Consider the following 26307-nt stretch of genomic DNA (forward strand, 5'->3'; position numbering starts at 1 on the left):
CTTGATTTATATGTTAAGAACTAAGAAGATTCGACGTGTTTACAAATGGAAAAATCATCAATGAAAACGCGTACACACAAAGTTTTGATAACGAAAGTTTTTCTACGAGATCTCTAGCTAATTCTCGAAAACTTCAAACAATTAACAATGTATTGTGCCTTTTTTCTAGACTTTTCAAAATACTAGAACCCGACCCTCTCATATCTAGCTCATGTTTTTTGATATTCTCGATGTTAATACAGTCCAAAAATGATTAAAATGATTACTTGCTCTTCTTGTTATTCCAGCTGAGGGGCCGACAAAAACTTAAAAAATAATAGAAATATTAAGAGGAGACCATACCTTCAGCGGATCCAGGTCGCAGAGTAGCTTCAGGGTGCGAGGTGCCGTATGGATTTTTGATAGTCCTATACCGTCTTCGGTGCATATCTTCCCAGCGATCCAACTTGTAGAATAATGTTTGGCCTTGGACCTCTGGCATCGACCACGCACCAAACTCACTTGTTAAAACATCGAAAATCTGAAATCAAAAAGAAATATCTTCTTCAATTGGGGATAGTGAATGAATTTCTTGTATTATTATGACAGAATACGTAGTAGTGTTGAAACAATTTTTTCTAGAACCTTTGACAAGGAGAGGGGAGATATTTTGGAATCTTAGATTTCTCAACGAGAAAGTGGTTCAAATAATAAAGATAAGAGAAAACCCAAAACTATATACGCAAAATCAGCTGAAGAAATATAAGGGCCATTTGCTTAAAGTAAATTCGACAACTATCTGTAGTGCTTTATAACCCTTGTTTCAGGAAGAAAAAAAATCAGTGTTAGGTAGCCAGCGTAAAAAAAAAAAATCAAAAAAAACTTGACGAACCTTTTCAAGAGATTGAGTTGCAGAAGCGTTATTCCTTTTCTTTTTGGCTTTGAAGAAATGGTCATAGGTACGATACTGTTCAATACAATTAATTACCGTCCTCGTGCAAACTGTCTCAAACTGCGCATGCTTCAAACTCTCGAAATTGTCTCGCTCTCCCATGATGTCTCTAGCCTCACTTCCCGTAATGACAATTCGTTCTCGAGTGGCATGCGATAACAGTCTACCTTCGTCGACTAGATCCATAAAGGCGGTACCCGCCATACGTTGTAGGGCGTTTTGCCATTCTTGGGAGCACAGTAACATGACTAGCTCGACAGTGCTTTCCTCAGATTTTAAGGAACCGAGTCCTTCAGAGATGAGGTCTTGATTTCGACTACCCACCAACACTTTGGAGAGGTAATGTGAAAAATCAAATAAGATTTCGCGTAAAAGGTTTGCAGAGGTGTTGAAAATGATTTCAATACGGTCGTCAAGAGATAGAGTTTCCACAGTTCCAGCTCTTGATCTACTCGATTCACTAGATGCATCTGATGATCCAGTAGATGGCTTACCTAAAACAAAATTCAAATAAAGGTGAAAAAATATCAGTGATATGGTAGACTTGCAAACATGGGAAGAGTATATTTCCCATTATGAAAGTATCTTTCCCTTTCCGTGATTTTGACGAGAATAACTTTTATTTTTATCTTATTACAGCTTCAACAAAAGATTATTCTCGACTCGAGCATCACTTCCCTAATATCGGTTGTTGTGACTAACAACCAGTGCGTTTTATAATAAGCCCTTGATGCAGTTTCCCAATCCCAGTCAAGCAAAATCTTTTACCCGAACTTTTTGGTATCCTGATGGGTGAAAGATAGATCTACTTTTCCATGAATACTCATGATTTTACGCCGTTGGAAGTTAGGCAAAGTTTTTTCTCTGAAGGTACCTCTTTCAGAAAACTCCAATCGAAAATGGCGGAGATAGCTTAGTCCAGTATTTAAAAAGGTGTAAAAAAGATTAATTTAAGGGTATTTTTTTGAAGATTTTTGAGCCATGGAGGGTTTACAAGCTTCACGAAATTCGTTCGGTCTATTTCTCGATTCTCAGTTCCTGTAACAAAAACGGTGGTGAGTGTTTGCGTAGTCTAGCATGCTAGGCGACTAATCTAGACTTAGTAAAATTAAGCAAAAAATTATGGAAAGGACAAATCATAGTTATAGTACATGAATTCTAAACGACTCTAGTCGCAGATAAACATCTTCCGGTAAACTTGTCGAATCCAGGAGGTACAAAGTAGCCTTGGAAAGAATGAGCAATTCTGCAGATTAATAAGCAATCAATTTCTGACCGGTGCGTTCGCATGTGAAATGAAGTTAAGAGAGATTAATAATTATTTTTTTGATCTAAAATAAATGTTGGCCTAGTTGATTTTTGTAAAACTTATTTTGTTGGGGGATAAAATGAGGCTAAACCAGTTTCATCTCCCATTTTTCCTTTCCAAAACATAGATTAGGGTAGAAGAAATCAGAGCATTTTGGAGTCTTTAAATGTAACCTAAAGTTTTTTTCCACAGACAAAGAGACATTAGATAATAGAATTCAATATACCTTATCGGGGAAAAAAATGTCGGGGGGAAAGTGACGAAAATTTTGAGGGGGTGACGAAATTTTTCCCCGACGAAATATTTCCCCGATATTTCATCACCCGACCAAAACTTGTACCCGATGTTTTTATCCCCGACCAAAAAATTTACCCAAAATTTTATACCGCAACCAAAATTCGAATCTAATTTTTTTACACCTTTATTTACCGAAATTAGTGCTTTAAACGTCGAATTACATTCCATTTTCGAGATAGTGAGGAGACTATTTCTTTTGGACAGTGATGAATTTGAAATTTTCGTCGGGGGAAAGTGACGAAAATGCCTCTAGGTGACGAAATTTTTCCCCGACGAAATAAAACTCCGACATTTTTTCCCCGATAAGGTATAGATTTTCGAGATTCATATATTTATTTACAGCATTTTAACCCTTTAAGTGCCACGGTCATTTTTTTCTAAGTTTTTTTAAAGAAAATCGCTAGTTCAAACTTTAAAGGCTTATATCTCGAGATCTAGAAGGAGTTAGAAGCTTGTTCACAGCTCGTTGGATAGCTTAGAGTCTCCTCTTTCCTTTAGGCGCCTTCGGGCGGCGGTTAATTGGGGGGGGGGATAGGTAAGGTAAATCAAAGCAGACCTGCGCGGACCTGCCTGAATGATAGAAAGATGCCCAATGGTAAAACTTCAAATCAATTCGCTGGAGGACAGAATCAAGTAAAACAGGGCCAAATTTGACCAAGACCAAAAATGGTCAAAAAACGGTCAAAATCTCAAAAAAGTGAATTTTTGTCAAATTTTTGCATTTTTTGACTTTTTGGCTTAAAATCTTGCTGCAAAGACTCACTTTTGATTTTTTTTGCTTGACCGTGACGATGATGATTTCTAATTCAAACTGGGCATTACAGGCAACTCCTACATAACCCATGTCTGATATATACGACATTGGCACTTAAAGGGTTAACATAACCCTAACAAATTATTCTATTTAAACGACAATTTATTAAAAATGACTTGTAGTTTAACTTTCATAAAATCTTTCAAAAACTCTTCCTTGCTCTGTTGCATTTCTCGTTCGGTCAGTTCCATTGTAAACGTATCCAAATTCTCACTGACGAATTTGAGGAACTTTTTTTCTCCAGCCAAACGTCCATCTATTATCATTTTATCTTTAAAACATTTGCTTTTTGATTTGAAAGCGTGTTTGATCAATACTTTAAGGAACTTCTCAATTTGTTGACAGCATTCCGTGTTTTTATAAGGCCTGGAAAACAATTTTAGATTCTTGAAAAATAATGCCAACTCCTCTTTGTAAATATTGGAGAGGACCTCTTCAACTTGGTTGAAATCAGCATTTATCAATCTCCTCCTTATCTGAGATGCATTCAAGCCTTTTTCGAGAATGCTTAATAGATCATACAATAAATCAAGTAAGTTTTCATTCTCATCAACACAATATAATGGATAAGTCGGACTGTTTGCTATTTTCCATGCAAGAGCAAGCGTTTGAAAAGCCTCAAATTGATGAGGAGTAAGGTCGTTGAATGCAATATCGAACTTAGTCCTTAGTGTCTCTTTAACATCCTCCGGTACTTCGTTACGGTCAAATTCAGTGCAAGATAAACACTCAACTAGTGCATTATCAGCAACCGATTTCAACTGACCCTCTTCGAATTTACCGATCGGGGTCCTCTCCCACTGTTTCAAAGATTTCCGTAAAGCAAAGAAAAAAGAATCGAATTCCAATTCTGCAAGCTTCGCAATTTCGATCTGTTCTACTACTACGGGTCTAGTCCCAAAAAATTTCAAATACATTTTCGTATTCATTTTTTTTTTATAATAGTCATAAAATTGTTTATTTAGCTCGGCATCTTCACCAGTCTCGTTATTACTATCATCCTTGTCAATTCCATCCTCCTCCTTTATAAATCTCACCAAATATTGATTCAAACTCATTTCACTGTCAGCCATTCCATTTGGGATCTCTAATCCATAATCCCTTAAAATAGTTATTCTTTTATTCCTTTTTTCAACAAAACTGTTCAATGTACTAGTTATACGGCTTCGTAGGTAGACGAAAACGTCTTGAAAATCTTTAATGGTCTCGTGTGTTTTTTCCATGGTAACGAAAAATTGATTTTCGGCTTTCGCATGAATTGCAGATATCTCAGGAGAATTTACTTTATCCTCAGATTCTAGAAACGTTTTAAAGAAGATGCCCGATATCGATTTCGATTCTTTCATAATAAAAAATATGTTAGAAAGGAAAGGCGTCAGTGACCTTGCTGCACATCGATAAAATTGATCATCAGCTTGGACAGAGCTTTTCCTCAATACCCGTTCCATCGCAGAAAGAAAAATGTTCGGGTTGTTATAGAAGCTTTCAACAATGTTTACATCCTCTCCTTTGCTATCTGTTTTGATAATATAAAGATTGGTAGTGCACCTTAAAGTCAAATTACATTTGTGTTTTTCTATCGAAGACATTTTTGTTTCGCATAAATCTGCAGCTAGAAATAAGATGACGGTCGGCCACTCAAAACCAGATGCTGTATGTGAATCAGTTAGAAGAACAGATCCCGGGCGGGTTAAGAACTCGTATGGATTTTCCCATTTGTCAAAATCACTTTGATCCTTTCCAAAGACTTTGACGTTAGGTTCGATCTTAGATATTTTTGAAAGAGTGGATGTGATGTCGTCTGTTATAATCAAAATCCCTTTAAGGGTAGATTGGCGTGCGGTAGTCAATGCTTTTTCTAAAGAATCCGTAGATATTGGGGTGCAACCATTGGGAAAGTTGGGTGGGGGCATTCTCAACCCATTTTCATATCGATAATGTATTTGATCTGAGATAGCTTTTGATTTCTTTACAATTTCTTCAGTATTCCGTAAGTTCAATGCCAAATCAAGTGTTTCAAAACTATCCGTTAACCCTATATGTTTTTGTCCAATCAAACTTGATGCATTTGGTGCGATCCAGATAAAATCAACAAGATCTGCTAAATCTTCGATCGATTTTACATCAGAAATATCCATTTCATCTAGAAATACGGCTTTAATCATACCATGAACCATCGCTTCTTTCACCAAAATTCCACTGGAAACCCATAAATCCTGTAAAAGAATAAGAACATTGCAATAGTTTAAGTAGCTTACAAAATATAACTTGAATGAGGCTTGTTTTGGGTCATATATGATGACGGATCTTCCTTAAAAATAGCGGGAAGCTTTAATTGTTTGATTTCAACAGAAAGAATTTTGAGCTAATTATCAAGTATTTTAGTATTGTTTGTGATTGATGTTGCAGAGTGCTCAATGGAACCAGAGCCAAGTAAAATATTGAAAGATATCTTTCATCACAAAATAAAAAGTACACAAGTGTACTTTGTATTTTGTGATGAAAGATATCTTTTAATATTATACTAAGTATTTTAAGATAATTACCTTTTCAGAAATCAAATACACCATTATCCCATGCGGCTGGAGTTCATGTTTAAGACGCTGAAAATGTAAACTTCGTCCGAGATCCCATTCATCTTTCGAGTAGCATCCGTAAAATACTTTTCCTTTAAACCCAGGGTCCTTGTTCAATAGCAAGGCTTTCTCCTGTAACAAAAAACTTTTTCCTGTCCCGTAGCCCCCGCATATGACAAGCTTATTGTAGGATAGATTATCAACAAAAACTGGTAGCTGATTGGTTGAGTAAAAGACGATATTTTCTCGTGTCAATAATGTGTCGATTGAGTTACTGATATAATCCACCCAATTGGATGAAGTGATTGGTGCTGCTTGATTTTTCTTGGAGATGTGGATGGTAAACACAATGATTCTGAGAAGCTCCTTCAAAGTCTCGATTGGATGAATATATGGTATTTGAGTAGGCAATGATACAAGAAATTTCTTCATTATACATTGCAACCATGAAGAAATATCAGTTTCTATTGAGATGTAATGTGGATTTTCGAATGTAATTTCGTCAATCTCCACACATAAAACAGGGAAGAATGTCCAACCAGAACCAAGAAAATCTCCCAATCTTTCCTCGAATATCTGGTGATATTTGTCTAATTGTTCAAATGGTTTGTAGTTGACAAGCTGTCGTTTCATTTCAACGGCAATGATCAGCTTTCTTGACCAAGAGATTAGACACAGATCAAATTCTTGATGCTTTTTTTTCTTGACATCAGTTAAAAAGTTGACGGATTGCAAGATGACCAAATCCTGCAGTAGATTGCTTTTTGTATTTCTCATTGATGATAATTCTTTGAAAAAACAGTGTTCAATTTTCTCGCCTTGCTCCGAAAGTTCGAGACTGAAAAACCAAGATACAACAGAGTCTTTTGGTGGGGTTGATTTAATTCGATCCTCGATTTCACTCTTGTAGATTTTCCTTGGCTTATAAAAATACATGTTGAGAAACGATATCAATTTTTGATAAGGAGTAATTTTATCATAATCCAGGGGCATATGTCCTCGGAGAAGATCGATTTCTCCATTAAGAAACTCCGTACATTCTTGAAGGAACTTGTCGATACTCATTTGACAAGAAGGTAAAAAAGAATAATCAACAGCCAATTCTGTTATCATCAAATAGATGATTTTGACATTCAAAATCCAATTCTCATAGTCCACCTTGTTGGTTTCCTGTACGTCCTTGAAATTCTGATCTGATTGGTGTGCCATAAATCTCTTTAATTCTTTGGTAAACCAAAAATCAGGTCTATTTGCCAAAGTTTCTTCGAATTTACAAACGATGTTATAATCCAGAATTGTTGATGTCAATTTCGGAGAAAATTGATTCGAGACAAAGACAGGAGGAATGAACACTGGTTCATGGCGGTCATGTTTGAAAAGAAAAGTGTCCCCGTATTCTCTTTCAAGCAAGATTTCTGAAGCAGTGATCGGGTCATGAAGAAATTGACCATTTCCAAGATTGAATTGGGCAGATTGTCGTTGTGATGTTTGCTGTGAATTCTTCAAAATCTGTTCTTTCAGTGACTTTTGTTTGGTACATTTTGATGGATCGATTATCTTTGGTTTCAACTTGAAAATTTCTTGTTGAAAATTTCCAGACATCTTTCTTTCCCTTTTCCTTCTCCATTTTCTTCCTTTTCAAAAAATTACGAAAAAATTCACTTCAAAATTGATTGTTTATTTTTATATTCAAGTTACTATAGAGACCCTTATAAAAAATACATGGTTGTGTGAAAAGGTTATCAAAGTAGCGCGATAGAGAATTTCCAAGAACGATGAATTCTCAATAGAAAGCGAAGAGTAATTTATGAATGAGTCATGAATTTCGCATTAAAAATTATTACCTGTATAGGTTTTCATTCATGTCAAACATAATAGGATTGACTTTGCACCAAGTTGAAATAGCCCTTCTACCAAACTAAAAAATTTAGCCTGTACTGAACCCTAACTGGTATTTTGATGTATCTCACGGTAGCAGAGCTTGTGTGGGATTGTGTAGTAACGTAACCTACCCTGGGTACGCTAGAGATCGTGCTCACATTAAAACACTCTGATTTCGACTTCAAAATTAACTTTGATCTAACCGTAACGTAAACGTAAGGTTACGCAACGACGGCGTCGTAACATGTTGAAATAGTCTGAAAAATGTAGAAATGTTAAGAGGAAACAGAGTTGACTGCAAACTATGTGTCGGTTCTTGTTTGATCAAAAGACTTGGTTTCACAATGTTGTTCATCAGTCGAGACAAAGGATTTAACTAGCTAAAGTCAGGAGTCGCGCATATCAGTATTCTGGTCGTAGGAAAGGAAAGATGATTTTTCTCGATCTTTGAGCGAAAGAATGATGGCGTTGGCTATAAATTGGGAGTGCGTTTTCAACTATCCTATCGACCCTAATTTAGCGCCGGCCACTTACACCGCCCTTTATTACGCAAGCGATGAAAAATAACGCCTATAAGGGCCGGAGTTAAAGGGCCAAAGAGGTAATCTATCTAGATAACAAACCAATTATCAACTTTTCATTGTCGGGTCAAATAATGCTAGATAATCACGATGTACCTGAAATCCTACCGAAAAAAAACAACAAAAAAACACAACATCACTGGACTCTCGATGATTCAAACTTTAACTTGATTTTTAGTCCCTATCGACCTTTCTAAATTGCTTTTTATAACCGGAATATCTCCGTAATTCGAACTAACGAGATTCCTCGCGCGAGTTCGAATTATCGTTAGAGTCAACTCTAATAACAAAAGAATCAAAGAACTCTCCGCGTCGGTACTCTTAAGGCTGCGACTCATGAATACCGTGAAAGAAGTACAGTGGACTCTCGCTAATTCGACCTTCCATTATTCGGATCCTTCCATAATTCGACCCGATTTTCTGTCCCTATCAAGAGATACCTTCGTAAATTGCTTTCTATAATTCGAATATCTCTGTAATCAAATTAAATAAAGCTTACTTATATCTTCGCTCAAATCATGCTCTAAGACATCTCTGTATCGAGCGACCATTAGAACAGCCACAAAGTAAATCACAACTAACGCGACATATTGTGATTGTCTGTTGTCTTCAGACTCGCGGTACACCAAAGCACGGAGACGGTTGATGTCCGAATCTTGAAGCAACTTGTCCGGATCAGTGATTGTGGTCATGTGGCCGGGTATGTTTTGTACGGACACCTAGAAATGGAAACCGAATAACAAACTTATGTTTCAGCCTTGTCGACTTATTTCGTCTGATATAAAGCTTCAGATTTAACTTAGGCTGGGCGCATCCCCGAAATTGATTTTGATATAAGTGATACGTATCGTGTATGAAATTCCCACCTGAGAGTTAGACGGGGGCGTATTTGTGTGTTTTAAGGAGTATAGTTTATCGAACAGGCTGAGTGAACGTTACGCATTCTGTGTGTCTTTACACGAAAACTGAACTCCTTCAGTCGTATCAGTCTTATCAAATTTGTGTAAAGGCAACGAAAACGCTATGAATTGAAATATATCCAACTAGGATATTTTTCGGACGGTAATTTTTCACACGAAACGCAACTCCTATATCAAAATATATCTGCGGAGGTGCGTGCAGCCTAAGAATTCTCTCGCCTACCTTTCTTGACCTCTTCCTTCAGAAAATCAACTATGCGTAACAAAGCATTCACTATATATTCACACTAAGTATACACTAGTACACACTTGAATAAGTATGTTTTACCTCTTCCGTAGGTGGTTTGGTGGATGCGATCAAGGTTTTGATGGCTTCTTGTGTTTCTTTTAATGTCTTTGGATGTAGATGACCACTCTTACTTGGTCGTTCTCTTTGCCTGCAAACAACCCGGTTTCTGGCTGCTCCACAGAACACTGGAATGAAAAGGTAAAAATTTGCATAATTGAGTCTACATAACTCGAATACGCACGGAGAACACAAATTTGTTTGAGTTAAGGAGAGTAAGGTTTATAAGGCATTATGAACTAAAAGAACCATAAGACTTGTTCGAGCTGAGGAGACATTCGAGTTAAAGAGACTCAATAATATAGTCATTTAAACCGACCTCTATCGCTTGCTACAACTGATTGCATTAATCAAAACTTTACCCGGTAAATTAATAGCCTTCTGACATGAAATGGCAAAAATATTTAGAAGAATAAAACAAACAGTAGGTGGAAATGCTCGTTTGTTTCATTTATTTCTCTTGTAGGGCCTATATTTTTTTCGTTAAAAACTACACAAGAGTGTTTATCATAAGGGTGGAAGTATGTCCTTTGAAGGTCCTCTGAGGCTTTCGTCAAAAGATGAAGATGTATGATAAAACTAGCATACCTAGACGAATACACTGTCTCAACACGCCACCTGCTGACATATTGCGATGTGTTTCTACAGACGCAAAATTAATGGAGCTGGCGAACGCGATGATGTCCACAACATTCAAAACACGATTCATGAAGGAGAAAGCAGATTCTAGTTCCATACCACCGCAAGCTTCGAGAACGTCATTTTCGAAATTGGTGGATGTGGCGGACGCCATGAGAGGGAGGAGACCGCCACAACAAAAGATGAGGCTGTCGGATAGGATGGAGACCATGTGGCACAGGTTTATAATGTACATCGAGTTCTCACGCATGGACACGAAATCCGTAATGGACTTTCTTGTGTGACTAAAAAGTGGAAGATAAACACAATATACACAGCTAGAATATTAACATATCATTTTGATTTTGATTGAACACATTCATTATGAGAAATACACGTGCAAAATAGATACATTTAAAAACATTAGCTTAGAAGGAGCACGAAAATCAGGAATTCTTTAGTTGACTTTCAGTAAATTATATGGAATTTTGGATATTCAGGTTAAATTTCTACTAATGCAATATCATACTTTAGCTATCGATATCGAACGAGATTCTACTTCATGAACTTTCCTAAATCGTAAAAAGGCAATCTTATCTTTAGAATCTCAAGTTATATTGGCCAGTTTGTCATGCGAATGCGGACTTCAAAGCCAACAAACAAACCAGTACTTACGTTTTCCAAACTTGAATGTCTTTTTCAATAGAGAAGAGAAGCTCAGTCAGCAACTTTTGATGAGCGGGAGACCAACTGAATTCTGGGATGTCTAAGAAAGGTCTGCATTTCGACTTCTCCGACGAAGCTGGCGATTGAGGAACACTGCTCCCATTATCTGCTTGATCGCTGTCGACATCACTGCCATCACCACCAGCACTGGGAGAGCTTGGTAAATTGTCTTTAGCATAATTGGTGACTTTGCTGTCAGACGAGAGTCGTTTAGAGAGTGGTAATTTCAATGGTGAATCTATAGAATCAGGCTCACTGGCAACGTCTTCGGTAGATTTGACAGATTCTTCTCGGTTGTCCACAGATTCGGTGTCTTTGACTTGTTCATCAGTAGTTGATTTGTCTGAAATAACAGTAAGTTACATCAAGCGTATTCTTTAAATTTCGATTTTAGATTTAAAGAATCGAAGAATAACCTACAATACTCCAGGCTTGACGAGTAGTGAACTAAACTCCCTATACTCCCTTGTTGCATCATCATGATTGAAACACCGAAATCTTCTAAAGAAAACAAAATCTGGAATAACCGAGGCTAGATTAAGGTTACTCGTTAACGTATTTAAGGTAATTCAAAGCCCAAAGAGCAGCTAGTTTTGTAGAAACCTACTCAAGCCTAAAAGTAAATAAATAGCTAACCTATATCTTCACCATCGTCATTAGTATTTTTCGTTTCATTTCTGGAAGAGGGTAGAGAAGGACTTGCAGATCGTGGTCTATCGTTCAATTTTGGTGAGTTTTTATCTTTCTTCTCTTTACCATCAATTTCTTCTACAGTGGCATCAGTGTTCAGGTTATCAAGACTTTGTGCTTTCCTGATACTGTCCATCTGACCAGAGATGACTGAAGTTGAACCACCTGAAAAGGTTGGTATAAAAAGAATCAAGGAAAAAAATTATCTCAACAAATAAACCAAGTAAGAGGACATCAACTTAACTGTAATTAAAGATGGGAAAAACAGAACAATTTATAACATCCAAATAAATTGATACATAAATAATTGGTTGAACCAGTTCAAATTGTTGCAAAATTTGGTGTATTCATTCCCCTGAATCCGATATTAATATTATACCTTTCAGTAACTTTTCGAAGAACATTTTCCTTGTGTCCGAATCTGAAGGCGATTTGTTCTCTTCCCCATCGGTTGCCGGTACCGTAACTTTTTCCGGTGATGCATGCTGGGTAGGCTTCCCAACTTCTTCTCCAGTCTCTTGATCGATGTAAGTTTTCGATTCTTCGTTGCAGATGACGTGTGGGGGACTGGGTTCGTGTTGTTCCATGTTTTTCTGCGGTTCTTGTAAACATTTCACATTAAAAGTGGAGATCTGTTGCAAAATAATAAATTGGCATGAATGATGTAAAGATACGCTGAAGACATGTGACCAGGAAGAGCTGTATTAAGGACACTCACTCAAAGTAAAGATAAAACTTTGACCGGTGACGGAGATTGATATTCGATAAGCTCCCATTAAATGTTTTCCAATCTCTTATTCGATATTAGGGTGTGGATAAGCTATTAGGACTGTACTGCGATCAGAATCTTTTCTGAACTAGAAATTCGAAGCTTTTTTCCTCGAAATAAAAATAAAATTTCCGAAGAATTTAAGTATTTTTTAAGATTCTCGACGTCATAACCTAGCCTGTATTAAAAGCAAAATTAGCTGATCTTAAGGGTGGGTAAGAGTTGGTCGCACTTACACCTCCTTCGTGTTCATCATATTATGGAGACTTCCCACTATTCTATAAGCTTTCGTTTTCGATAAAAATTTAATTGCTTTTAAAGACCGACTTAGACTCAACTCAAAAGGCTACATATGACTCAGTTGATGCATGTAATCATTACATTATGAAAAGAGCTTACTTTACTATGGAGAATAGACAATGTGTCCACCCAAACTCTCCATCCTTCTTTCTCGTGTTGGATTGCATACGAAAGCAACATCTTGATAATCGAAAACACTGAATCGCTTATCTTGCTCTCTATAAAAACAATATTGCAGTAATGATTTAAGAAATGCCTCAACACAACCCCGAGATGGGGTAGCATCATTGTACATACTTTAGGTGATATATTTTTTTCGATAGTGGTAAATTGGTTGACTTTTACTAATTCGAAATCGAACGGGAATGTAAGAATTTTTTCTTGGCGGAAACTGAAAATTTGTTCGCACTAGCCAGAGTCCACTTTAAAAAATAGCTTGCTCTTAATATGCATAAGTAGGTAAAACATTAAAAACGGAAAGCCAACCTTTATTAGGGTCGAAATCTGACAAAGAGAAAAGCCAATCTTGCCAACACATCAACTGTAATAACAACCTTAAAAAGAAAGAAAATGGTAAACGAAAATTCCTAGTAAGAAATTAATTCTTGGTTTCTCCGAAAAAATATTTTTCAAAAAAACTTTTCTAGAAAGTCCTTGATTGATTATTGAAAGATTTTTAGGGTAATCCTCGACTGTTTGTAAAACCGACGCTGTGATTTTAAGCTTTGGTTTTACAAAGAGTCCAATTGTCAGTTTAAAGTCAGTTAAACCCAATAAACTTTTACGTTAACAAGATCTGTGGGAGTTAAAGATTAAGTAAAAACAAGCTAGATGCTGAATGGACCTACCTGATGATGAAAGTTAGATAGCAATGTAAGGAGAAAAATGAAAAAAATCAGTCAGAAAATATAGCGTTTAGCGAAAATGCATAACGCAATAAATTCATCATTGATTGTTGATGGGGGGAGAGGGAAGGGTTGTAGGGAAAAAATAAGTTCTGGTCGCAAAAATCAGTTTTATTGACAATTGAATCATGCTTGATGGTGAGCATTGTTATCAATAATGTCTTTGTGTAAAAAACATAGAAATGAATATAAGGACAAATCCAATGAAAATCTGCAAACACGGCGATTTCCGGCATTTTCAACCGGAAAATTTTTTTTCTCAAAAATCGAACTCGGCCATGTTTTGGGCATTGTTAATACGCATCTTTGAGCAAAGAATCAGAAAAAAACCAATGATAAAATCTTGAGAAAATGTCAAAAAACCAGTTTTTCCGGCATATTTCCGGCATTTTCGGCCGGAAAAAAATGTTTTTTGAAAATCGGGCTTCGTCACATTTTAGGTATTGTCATTTTGCATCATTGTGCAAAAAAACAGAAAAAAATAACGAGTCAACATTGAGAAAAGCTATATTTTCTTATTTGATTAAAGGGAATTTCCCTAAAATACGAAAATCCGTTTTTTCAGGCGAATAAGAATTTTCCGGGAAAAACCACTTCAAGCATTCTTTAGAGAATCTTGCCCTCCATCTTTGTACAAAAAATCAGAAAAACCTAATGACATGATTTTGCACAAAGTCCAAAAAACCCTATTTTTAGGCAGTTTTTGGCCCAAATTTGCCCAAATATATTTTTTTTCGAAAATCGGGTTCCGTCACATTTTAGGCATTGCCATTTTGCATCATTGTGCAAAAAAACAGAAAAAAATAACGAGTCAACATTGAGAAAAGCTATATTTTCTTATTTGATTAAAGGGAATTTCCCAAAAATACGAAAATCCGTTTTTTCAGGCGAATAAGAATTTTCCGGGAAAAACCACTTCAGCCATTCTTTAGAGAATCTTGCCCTCCATCTTTGTACAAAAAATCCCAAATTTGTCCAAATATATATTTTTTCGAAAATCGGGCTCCGTCACTTTTTGGGCATTGCCATTTTGCATCATTGTGCCAAAAATCAGAAAAAACTAATGAGCCAATCCTGAGAAAAGCTGGTAACAGACGGACGGACGAACGAACAGACGAACGAACGGATGAACGAAAGGACGGACATCGGTTAATTTTTAGGACCTCCGAGGTAGGTCCAAAAAACAACATAATAATTTACCTTTTGTTGTCATTATTAGAGTTGAGAAGTATGGTAAGATCAGATAAGAAAACCAGTGTCAGCTCCTTGACTTCGTCTCGTTGTTCCTCTTTAGCATGACCAGCCAATAAAAGGTTCACTACGATCGGTAACACAGCTATGGAGGGATAAAATGTATTGTATAAATGTACTATCTACCCTGGTAGCAAAGGTGTCGGTATGGCATGTTAAAATCACCGGTATAAATACATTGCATTAATGTGTATCTCACGCATAACGTAGAATAGTCCTACGGCAATGAATTTTGATATTTCCGTAGATATCGGGTCTGGTTTTACAGAAGACGGTATAAATGAATTCAAAAAAAATATCGAATTATTTGCATCTAATATTTTTCTATCCAAGGTATCTTTATCTTTCATATTGACTATGGTAAAGGTGTTGGAATTTCATTGTTGCTTGTCATGACTTAGCCTGCCCCACCCACGCCTGCCATGGGTGATTTTACTTTTTCGAAAATCTTAGCAAGAGTTTGGTACAGGCTAGTGATGACTTACTAGGATGATACATGATGTAAGAAGAGTCCGGCTGCGCATGTCGCTTTTCGGAAATGATTTTCGTTGGCCGAGCTGTCAAGAACTAGAAAGACAAGAAAGGTGGGCAAGGTATAAAAACAAAACCTGAACAAAAAAGTCCTTGATTGATCATTAACCAACAGATAATATAGACACGGGATGGTGATACTCAATAATTGATCACATGGTCATTAGGCTGTGCTGTTACCGTTATGACCAAATCAACTTGAAAAGGCTATAACATTTGAATTAACGGTGAGCAAGAATATACAATTAATGATGGGTAATACATACCTCAAATAAAGCGTTATATGTGGACATGGTCATATCAAAGATAGAAAGTTTTTCGCCAAGTTTCGATATAAATCCATATTGATCCACCAATTCCAGTTTTCGTCTAAACAAACAAATGCTTTTTTATTTAATCTGATTTAATATATTGGGCGCGTCAGTGTTAGGGAAACTACCTGTTTTGTAGTTAAAACTCACTTATGTCCCAAACGAATATCAAAAACAAAACAGCTTTATAAAATTAAATATAAGTCGAAACATTGTGACGTTTCAAACCCAAAAGCGATAAAGATCAATTGCCAAGTGGTCAAATGCGTGAGCGATACAAACCAGAGATTTGCGGTTTGAATCCCCGCCATTCCAATGTCCCGTTCAGTTCATATATAGTTGAATGGATGACCGTGGACCCCATAAAAATAATCAAAAGACTGTCTAAAAGTCCTAGATCACTGAGCTATCTACGTAAAATATCGACTCTATCTAACAAAGGGACTCAGGAAAGCCTGGTTACACCAACTCTTTTGTAGTTTTTTTGTGACGGTAGAAAGGAAGAGTTAAAAAAAAACATAGTTTAATGTTCTATTGATATATCATTTATTGGAACGTACTTGACGGGCAATTGTTGCATGTAGGCGCAGAGAATCTTCAAACTACAAACTCGGATTTGTTCGTTCGTTGCCACCAGTAATTTGAAGAACACTCTAAAAAGTAGTTATACATTCTTTAATAAGCAATATTCATTCAAATGTGAATCATGAATTTTTAAATAACCCACCAATGCGTGAAGTCTCTCTTCCCAGTTCTCTTTATTTTCACCACAAAAATCGTAACTCGGACAACCTCTTTTGGTTGATAGTTGAATTTGACGAGGAGGAATTTAATAAAATTTATCTATTTTTGGATTCCATGTTAAGAATGCAGTCAAAAAAATTCATGGAACTGTCCCGACAAAGTACTTACTGAAAACCTTCCATCTGGTCGAAACAAGGTATAATGGTAGCTGGTTTTTCACACATCACTGATAACAATAATTGAATGACGTCTAGATGGTTCTCTTCCTGATGGTAAGAACATTAGATAAAATTCAGATTCAGAATTATTATTATCAAGAAATGAACAAAATCCACTTTGTAATTAGTCCCGAAATTGCATGGCAGGAACAATTGAATTGATGTTGGATGTGTTTAGAGTTCTGAAGTTTAGAGCTTGAAGCAGTTCTATTGATCAGAAGCAAATTGGCTGAAATCAAATAATGAGACTCGACTACCTCTTCTTCAACAGCCAAATACACCAAGATGCTTTTCAACTCGTCTCCAGTTATACCATCATCCTTGAAATAGTTAGAAAAAATCACAATGCGTACACTTATGAATTTAAAGAGATTTAAAATCAATCTGAATAGTGTATTATAAGCTTTATCACTTCGAAATTAAAGAAAATTGAAGTTTTAGAGCCAATACCTGGTGATATGGAAAGGTAGACTATTTTAAAATAAACTAACAAGGAGTTAGTAGTAGGTAGCTTTTGCATTCGTTGATAATTTGAACATTGAACATACCTTAATGATCATTTGTTTGATCAACAGCAGAACAAATGCTCTCAATGAAATGATTTCTTCAACTGAACTCGCTGTGAAAAGAAACCAAAAACGTTAGTGTGTTAGCATGTCTACCTTCTGATTTCTTGTGAACTATTAATTTAGCAAGTCAGAAGACTTTATGGTTAAAGTTGGAATGTAAATCATAATTACTGTTTTGAAGATCACATTAAAATCAACTGATCATCATAGGTTGACAGTTCTTAGCCTTATCAACAACATTTAATAGCAGATCCAACACCCCAAATAAGGAATAAGATTGCTGGAAGTTGGAAATAGCTTACTATTTTGTTGACTGTTGACCGAATAATATTTTCTGAGAATTAGGATCAATCGAGCCACGCCCACTTCTTTACGAATGTAACCAGCATAGTCCAACCCTCCCACATAGCCTGTAGCAAACAAGCTGAGTAGGTTGGATTGTAAGGCTAGTGGTGTTTTGATCCACATAGAAGGCTCTAGTAACACGTGATCTAACAGTCCTCCAAGAAGACCTTGAGCACTTTCTGTTGCCATGAAAAATCTAAACAAAGGGAGTATAAATACAAATGCTTTCTTAATGGTCAAAGCAAAGTTATTTGTCTGAGACGGAAAAGGAACTTCATGTACGCAACAAAAGGACTCAGATTCTCAATATTTTTCTTATTTCGCTAAATAGTGAGACGGAGATACTGAGAGGTAGATAACACTTGGATAATCTAGCCATTTTGCGATCATAACTTTGAAGTCAAACAGACCAAAGCAATCAAACAACCACATAAGAAGAAATTCCAGATTGTAAACTCGATTGAATGTGCCTACATGAAAACCAATTACAAATCTTCAAAAGAAAAAGTAAGAAAATTGTAAGTAAAGGACCAACTTTCACTCTCTATCTATACCTTGCAAGACCAAGTAAAATATCCACAGTTTCTTCAGTCAAATGAACAGGGGAAGACTTCTGAAGCAAATGGCCAATGATCATGAAACCTTGACTTTGTATCATTTGTTGTTGACAAACTGATGAACCACGCAACAAATCATAGATCAGTCCCAATAAGATGGAGCTGTAAAGAAAAAGCTGTAAGTTATAAAGTGGAAATTCCGTAACTCGAACCCGCACGGGGAACACAAATTTGTTTGAGTTAAGGAAATTGGTTTATAAGACATTGTTAACTGAAGAGACGAGAAAACTTGTTCGATTTAAGGAGACGTTCGAGCTAAAAAGACTCTACTCTAATAGCAGAAAAGCCGACAAGGATAACCCTTCCTCAATTTTGCCATTGACGTCACTGTAACATTGTCTAGATTAGAAAAAGCACAAAGTAAATCCATTGCAGTTGTCTTAAGTAGTGTTACCCAGGCTGGCATGCAACGTTCCTTGAACGTCCACCAAAACATCTGAATAAAATATGCATTATCGTTGTTATTTTTATGTATTGTGAATAAAAATTGATTTATAAAAATAATTTTCTAGAAAAGTTTAATAACATAAATGATTTACCAGATTTTTGGATTTGGAGTATCTGCATCATCAAGAAGACAATCAAGTTGTGTGAACAAAGGAAATAACATCTAAAAAACAATAAGAAGCATTTTAATAAAGTTTCAGGATTTCATTGACTTTTTTCAATAGAGTAGATGAGATGATTTCAGACAAAAATTCATTTGCAAGTAGAATCTATTCTTGAGATGACTGGTTATTTGTGTTGAATCCATTGAAAATGAAAAATAACTTTTTATATTTGACTTCGGTGAGATGGAAATTATTTTGGGACAAAGGACTCATGATGAGGCTTACCTGAATACCACCAAGTGAATGCATGGCAGCTTGCAAGGAATGCGTTACCACAGCTTGAACGCCCTGGAATTAGAAAAAAGATTTTTTTGGCAAAATATCCTTTCAAAAATACCTGAATGTATTAAAAGGCTACAATGTTTTTGTAATACAGTTCTGCAAAGAGAGAAGCCATCTGAGATGTTTGAAGATGGTCAATTAATTTTACTATGTTTTTGCGTACTTAAAGTATGTCTTTTTTGGGGACAAATTCCTAACCTCAGGCAGAAAAGTTTGGGTTCACTAGTGATGATATATTTTAATGAGATAGTAGTTACCATTATGCAAGACATATATACTTTACAAATAGGTTAAAGATTCCTACTCACGTCCATCATAAGAGCATGTGGGGAGTGATAGAAGCAGCTTTGATTTTCTGTTGGTGACGATTCCAAGCAAATTTCTCCATCGACTGCTTTTGGATTGTAAGTGAAAAGAAGACTTTGTGCCAGTTTCCCATCGTAAATTAACTGTATGAAGAACAAAGTAATAAAGGTTTTTTGACTATCATAGAGTTTGGAACGTTGCCTTAGGTTGTATTTAAGCGCACTTCGACTCTTGAAGATCATTTAATCTAAGAACACAATAAATATTATGTCACCTTTTTGTCAGTATCAGCAATGGTGCTTTCCAATTCATTTATGAACTTGAATTGACCCTGAAAAGAAAAAAATACTTTTGTCAGCTAATTGCCAGTTAAATAAACAAGAAAAACACATGTACATGACCAATTATTTATTTCAATTAAATGCAGATAGCTAAACAAGTTTCACACTTGGTAAACAGTATTGTAGCCTGCTTCAATAAACCTAGGCAGAATATCTACTTTACAAAATTTCTTGACTTTATTAGACCAGGACCAGGGAATCTTTTCATTAGATTTGTTACCTTATAACCAGGACCAAGGCGGTATAACGCAATGACAGTATTGTAGCTAAGTGGTTCCGCAAAAATATATATTGCTGACATTTGGCCTTTAAAAATGTGTAGAGTGTCACTCATATGTGAGCCTCCAATAAAGCATTTGTCTGTTGGTTCTTTGTTGACTGGCATTGTTGCATCTCCAGAGGTCACCATCTGACCATTGACAAACACTTTGATTTCACTCGATTTGAAACGATTGTAGGTGTGAGAAATACAGAGATGATACCACTGGAGAATAAAAAATAAAAACCTCTTTAGTAACAAATTCTTTGGTATTTCTCTTATTAGAAGCAAAGGCCCAAACTTCTAGTAGCTGAGAATAGTGAACAAACATGTGGATATTATCAATTTAACTTGTAATTTGTATAATAGTCATTTCATTGTTCAAGTGAAATCTTTAGCAGAGCATTTTAAAAACAGCTAAAGGCAAATTGGTTTCAAGAATTGATAAATCATTCAACAACACTCACAATCTGTGGTTCGAATTTGGATTTGACCAGCAATGTTTGTTTCTTTCCATTTTTACCCCACACTTCAATGACAAGCATTGGACCAGAGAAATGAGCAGTGTACCCAAGCCCTCGACTATTGACAAAACTAAAGAAGAAGAAGCAATTACATAAAACAAAGTTACGAGGATTAAAAACTCTAAAATACAGAACCAAATTTTTGTAGACTGATTTCAGGACTACCTTAATAAGGTTCATTAGAAAAGTGCATTTATGCATTTTTGCTCTTAATAACCAATCTAAATACTAGTATAATTTAGGGCCAACAATGGAATACAATCTTCAGTTGATAAGATACAAAATTATTTGTAGTCTCTTACCAATAGACATGAGGTCTATTTGATTGTTCTGATGGTGAAAGGTGAGCTGCGTCAAGTTGTAACCAAGTAACAAATGTAAATCCTGGCTGATGTGGCCATCTGGCTATGGGTGGCACTGTTATAACCTAAATAGAAATCATTGCAAGGAAACAAATAAAAAATGAGTGAAAATGAAACCTGATTCCTGTAAAACTTTTGCTCAAATGTTATACATATCAATCTAATAAATTGGATTTGTATAAATTGAGCTTTGCTTGTTAAATATAGTTTATATTTATCTACTTTATTGTTATTCCATAGAATATACCATCACTATCAATGCTACAGTAAAAACCCCAGGAAGCATAATACTCACTGATACACATCAAGATTCCCTAGGGGTCATGTAAACGTAAAAAGTTTACTAAAATCATAGTCTTTCTTCGGGAAAAAGTCTACAAACGCAGACATTGAAAATGCTTACAGCTCCTCTTTTGCCAGAGAAATTGAAGTAGACATCAGGACCATGCTTTTCTGGCATCTTCTTCAAGATCTGAAGCAGCTTTAAAGCGTGTGGAGGCTGCAAAAATAAAAATATCATGAAATAAAGTTTTCATTGGATGTAGGATCTATGAAATCTTCCGAATCAAGACATCTTATCCTGTAGAACAATGTAAATATGCTGCAAGAGAATTAATTCAACAGTGTAATTGCTTTGAGTGCTATCTAAGAAACAAAATAATCACAAAGTAAAAAATGGTCACAGTCATTCTACTTACCCATTTTCTGTCTTCAGTTCTTTGGAGGGCAGAAAAGAAACACTTGAGTTCCCTTACATTTATGCTGTATGTAGCAAGATCTCCTATCAAATCAATAGCTTTATCTAAAACAATAAAATCAAAACAATGTTTTCAGTACCTTAAAAAAAATACAAATATCCAATTTGCACAAACAATTTCATTTTTTAAGTGCACTTTAACTAAACAGTTATTCTAAAAGATTTGTAAATGAAAAATTATTTTCTAAAAAATTTTCTAAATAAAAATTACGAGCATCTTGGGGCATCATAAAAAAAATTGGATTCAATACAAGTTAAATATTATATTGAGAAAAGATTTCAAATTAAAAAAAATTATCAAAACTTTAAAAAATGTAAAATTAATGTATTACCTGCTACTTTATCATCTTCATATTTTGAGATTCTTTTCAAAAGATGTGGGATCAAACCAACTTTAGTGCAAGCTTGATAATTTTTGATACTATTTTTCAAAAGACTTTGAAGTGTAGACAAAAGATCATGCTAAAAAAAGAAGAGAAAGAAGCAAAGTAATTGTTGTGGGGTGGAGTGGTATCTTATTCAATGAGTGGTAATAGCAAGTGTACCTCATTCTTAGCTAACTTAAAAAGCAAACTTGTATTAACTTTTATTGAAATAAATTTCTTTTTAGGGTAGTGGTGAAAAAATGTGAAGCAAATTTTGAGCAGCAATTTCATTATTGAAAACAGATCTAAAGATTTTATTCATTTGGTGAAACTCCTGAGATTATTTACGTGATGATGACATTCGTCCCTCACATGACTAAAGGTTCAATCTCAAAATAAGTGTCTTGGGAAATTGGAAATCTTGCAATCCTGTTCTGCCTTTGAGATTGGCCTTTTCGTCATAATGAAAACATTGACTATTCCTCTACATGAAAAAAGGGCAATCTCAATCTCACAGATGACCACCACAGTAAAACTGTAAATTTCATAAAATATTAATTTTGAGATTGAACCTTTAGTCGTGTGAGGGACACTAATGGTTGTGCCAGAATTAAGTCACCCTCTTTGAAATATAATTTCTCGAGTTCGATCTTTTTCTTTTAAGAATCTAACCTCTTTGGAAAATGAAAAGGTAAACTTAAATTATGATGGGTCATTTGTCAAATATCACTCACAAGATCAAAGGTTACTTTTGAAAAATTATTCAAAAATAATACTAAAAAATGTAGAATAATTACAACATAACAAACGAGTTTCATTGTTTAAAGTCATTTAAAACAATAAGAAAGTGCCTACAAATTTCGATAAAAAAATGAATATTATTAGATAAACAAGAAATTTCTTCAAATAGCTAAAAAAACTGTCATATAATCCTCTACCATAGCTTTGCTAGAGAAATCAGCACTCATTTTGACTTAGAAGAATTTTATTAGCCCTGAGTGTAGTTAAGTTGGTTTCAAAAATGAATTGAAAATGGTCTTTTAAGATTTTTTTTCTCGAAATTTTAATTTTTTATCAGCAATTAAAATCAGCAAAGTAATAATTAACTGTCACTTATTTCAGTCATTTCAAAAATAATTTTTATTTGAGGATAACTTTTGATCTGAATGAAATATGACAAATGACCCATCAAAATTTAAGTTCATCTTTCCTCTTTCCAATGAAAACGGTTCAATTCTTTATCAATTATAAAACTAGAGAAATTTAACTTCAAAGAGGGTAACTTATTTCTGGTACAACTGCCAGTAGGACTCAGCAATTGAAACATTATAGGGGTTTGAATCAAAGATTTTCAAAAAGATTATCTACGTTAACCTTATTGAGGTACTGTTCATAATCAAATCTACCAGATTTTAAAATTTTTCTTACCTGTGATATAGCAGATACTGAGTCAACTAATTCAAGGAAAACAAGTACACAGAATGGTTCACTGAAGACATATCTTGTTGCCAAATCAAACTTTCCACCAACACACTAAAAGTTGGATAAAATAAGAAGGAAAACAGATTATTTTGGTATTTGAAAATGTAGAAAAGGGAAAAAAAAATTCAATCATAGAATATGTAATGTATATAAAAAGCCCACCTGTGTTAAATATTGACTCTTTCTATCTATAAAAGTAGAACATCCCTAAAAAGATTTTTTTTCACGCAATAAAACAGGCTTACAAGATGATGTCAAGATTTTGCGTTTTGTCAGTAAAAAATACATGAAAACAAATTTCTCGATGGACTTAGGGCAAGTCTCAAAAACCTAACAGTTTACCCTAAGTTTTCGCTACCAATAGCAGCCAGATTCAGAGATCCACTTAGGACCCTAAAGTACCTCTATACCTTAAGGTTTCAGGGCCCGGTTGTTACGTAATTAAATATTAACCTAAAAATTAATTGTTAAAGAAATTGTAATCATGACGTGATAATTTGATCAAATTTGGTGACGTCATGAATCGTATAATTGCTATAATATAAAAAATACATGTCAAATCTATCCCAAATTTGAACCAAAGATGCATCTAACTGAAATGTAACTTTTTGAGAAAAAAAATTTGGAAAAATTTGATGGCGTCAGCAAAAAATTGCATTTTTCGATTTTTTGCATTTTTTGCTGACGTCATCAAATTCTTCAAAAAAAATTTCATTAAAAAGTTCAGCACCATTAAGATGCGTCTTTGGTCCAAATTTGACAAAGATTTGACATGTACTTATAGAGTTAGAGCTAATTTACGATTTATGACGTCATAATTTGATGACGTCACAATTCACACTTTCTTTAATAATTAATTTTTAGGTTAATATTTAATTACGTAACACCGGGTCCTGAAACTTTAAGGTATAGGTCATCTAAAAATCCATAAGTGAATCCCTGAGAATGGGTGCTATTGGTCGCGGATTCGGGATTTGTGATTTTTAAAAATCTAGACACGCCCTAACTCACCCGAGTTGTTGTCAAAGAGATTTAACAGTAAGTGAAAATACAGGCTAGATATCAACCAGTCCCATGTTCCGACCAATCGTCCCAAGTTAGAACAGTTGACGGTACTTTCTGAAAGTGCTCAAAAACGTTAAAAATCGACCTATCAAATTAAACAGAAGCATAATTATACTATGCATCAGTATTTTTGTTTCAGGCATCAAAAATGATAATTAGCTGTCTAAATGACCTTTTGTTATATAAAGGAAGGTTGAATTTTAATAAAATTCGTCAAAAAAAGCCATAAAATCGTGAAAAATTCATAAAAATACATCAAATATACATGGGTTTCAACCTTACATATCCATTTGTGTACCAAAAATCTTAGGGAGATTTCGGTAAAAGTAAATAAAAGTGATTTTGATTAAGATTTTAAAATCTTTTGACCCTTCAGTTCCAAAATTTATGTGTTTTAATTACTAAAAAATGTTCTTAATCATGTAAAGCCTATTGCGATTGACAGTTTTAAAATAAAAATTTGATAGGTCGATTTTTAACGTTTTCGGGCACTTTCTGAAAGTAACTTTTTTATTCAATTGAGCATATACCATGAAGGCGGGTGGTAACTTGCATCAGTGGAGGCTAACATGCATAGCCCTCAAATGTATGTATTTTTTAATACCCCGTTCATTAACTCAAATCAAATGACTTTGGAGGTTCGGCGGTGAAATGGTGGCTGAATTGCCGTCCCATGTTTTGTCAGATAGTCCCAAGTTAGAGCAGTTGACGGTAGGAGTTTAAGACTGTTACATGTCAACCAACCATTTAGAAACATCTGAATTCCCACTAGGTCTTAACTTAAAATTTATCTCCCAGCATTATTTTTTATTACTCGGGCGGGATAATTTTGATGTTTTATTAATTATTGATGCATGGCCACCGTAATTTAGTCCTCGCAAAAAAATATGGATCCAAATTTTTGCCAAAAATCCAAGGAAAATAAAGAAAATAGATGAAAAAGGGGCCAGTTCTCAACATTTTTTGTCCATGGCATAAAATTTGGAATCTTTGATTTTGATACTGCAGTGTAGTGGAGTTTTAATCATTCAACATTACATCATGATTAACAGAAGGTAAATCAGATTAGAATTCAATAATCTTACATGGTTCAACACATGGGTTATAACCTTCTTTTCTTGATCTGCTTCTTTTTCACTTTCAGCTACTTCTTCTTCTTTCTCTCCTCCACCTCCACCTCTTTCTGCATCTTCAATCACTGCTGATTTCAAAGCATCAAACTTTTGATGTGCAATATGGCTTGCATTTTCCCCACTGAAGAATGTTACCGATGTTCTAGATAAGCTCTGTACAAAGTTTGGTCGTTTAGAAGCTTCAGAACTTTTGCTTTCATTTACAGATTGATCATTCGAATCGCTGGTAGATGCAGCTTCAGCCGCCATCTTGCCATTTCTGTGTTTATGTATTCGGCTGCCGTATTAATTAAAACTTCTTCTCGACCAGATAGATCTTCATTGGCCGATGTAAAGTCGACATGACGTAATGTCTACTGATTTCTCAAAAACGGACTATACGTCACGATTCCACTTTGCGACTTTTTCGAATGTTATTAGCCCAGGTTTGTTGGGGCTCGATTTTTTGACGTCACTTTAAACTTTCGAAGCTCCTGCAGTAGGCGACAATATCGAATTTGCGTCAAAATACTTGAAAGGCTTCTATTTTTCAAAAATCGTCAAAGTGGAACTCACAAAGAAACGGGATAGA

General features: G+C 35.1%; 2 protein-coding genes across 2 annotated transcripts; both read right to left on the reverse strand.

The window, feature by feature from the left end:
* Nucleotides 1–342: 342 nt before the first annotated feature.
* Nucleotides 343–26021, reverse strand: LOC136807554 (lipopolysaccharide-responsive and beige-like anchor protein; the record flags this gene model as incomplete). Its single annotated transcript, XM_067064139.1, has 31 exons — nt 25689–26021; nt 23485–23589; nt 22024–22153; nt 21633–21736; nt 21338–21433; nt 20875–20999; nt 20516–20642; nt 20010–20273; nt 19723–19779; nt 19451–19591; nt 19086–19148; nt 18789–18859; nt 18187–18351; nt 17590–17828; nt 17267–17337; nt 16976–17038; nt 16669–16766; nt 16317–16409; nt 15712–15814; nt 15400–15481; nt 14864–14999; nt 13245–13312; nt 12858–12976; nt 12069–12321; nt 11636–11854; nt 10949–11342; nt 10244–10578; nt 9638–9783; nt 8889–9108; nt 872–1425; nt 343–520 (listed from the first exon to the last, which is right to left on the reverse strand). Coding segments are annotated over exons 1-31 (5116 nt in total), but the record flags the coding sequence as incomplete, so codon positions are not given.
* LOC136807526 (uncharacterized) lies at nt 3419–7576 on the reverse strand. The gene is made up of 2 exons (XM_067064106.1): nt 5898–7576; nt 3419–5567 (listed from the first exon to the last, which is right to left on the reverse strand). Exons 1-2 carry the CDS (start codon nt 7527–7529, stop codon nt 3438–3440), a joined length of 3762 nt encoding a protein of 1253 aa, XP_066920207.1. The 5' UTR covers nt 7530–7576; the 3' UTR covers nt 3419–3437.
* Nucleotides 26022–26307: the final 286 nt, after the last annotated feature.

The sequence above is a fragment of the Clytia hemisphaerica genome, unplaced genomic scaffold (assembly GCF_902728285.1).
Source record: "Clytia hemisphaerica strain Z4C2 unplaced genomic scaffold, Clytia hemisphaerica genome assembly, whole genome shotgun sequence".
Lineage (NCBI taxonomy): Eukaryota > Metazoa > Cnidaria > Hydrozoa > Leptothecata > Clytiidae > Clytia > Clytia hemisphaerica.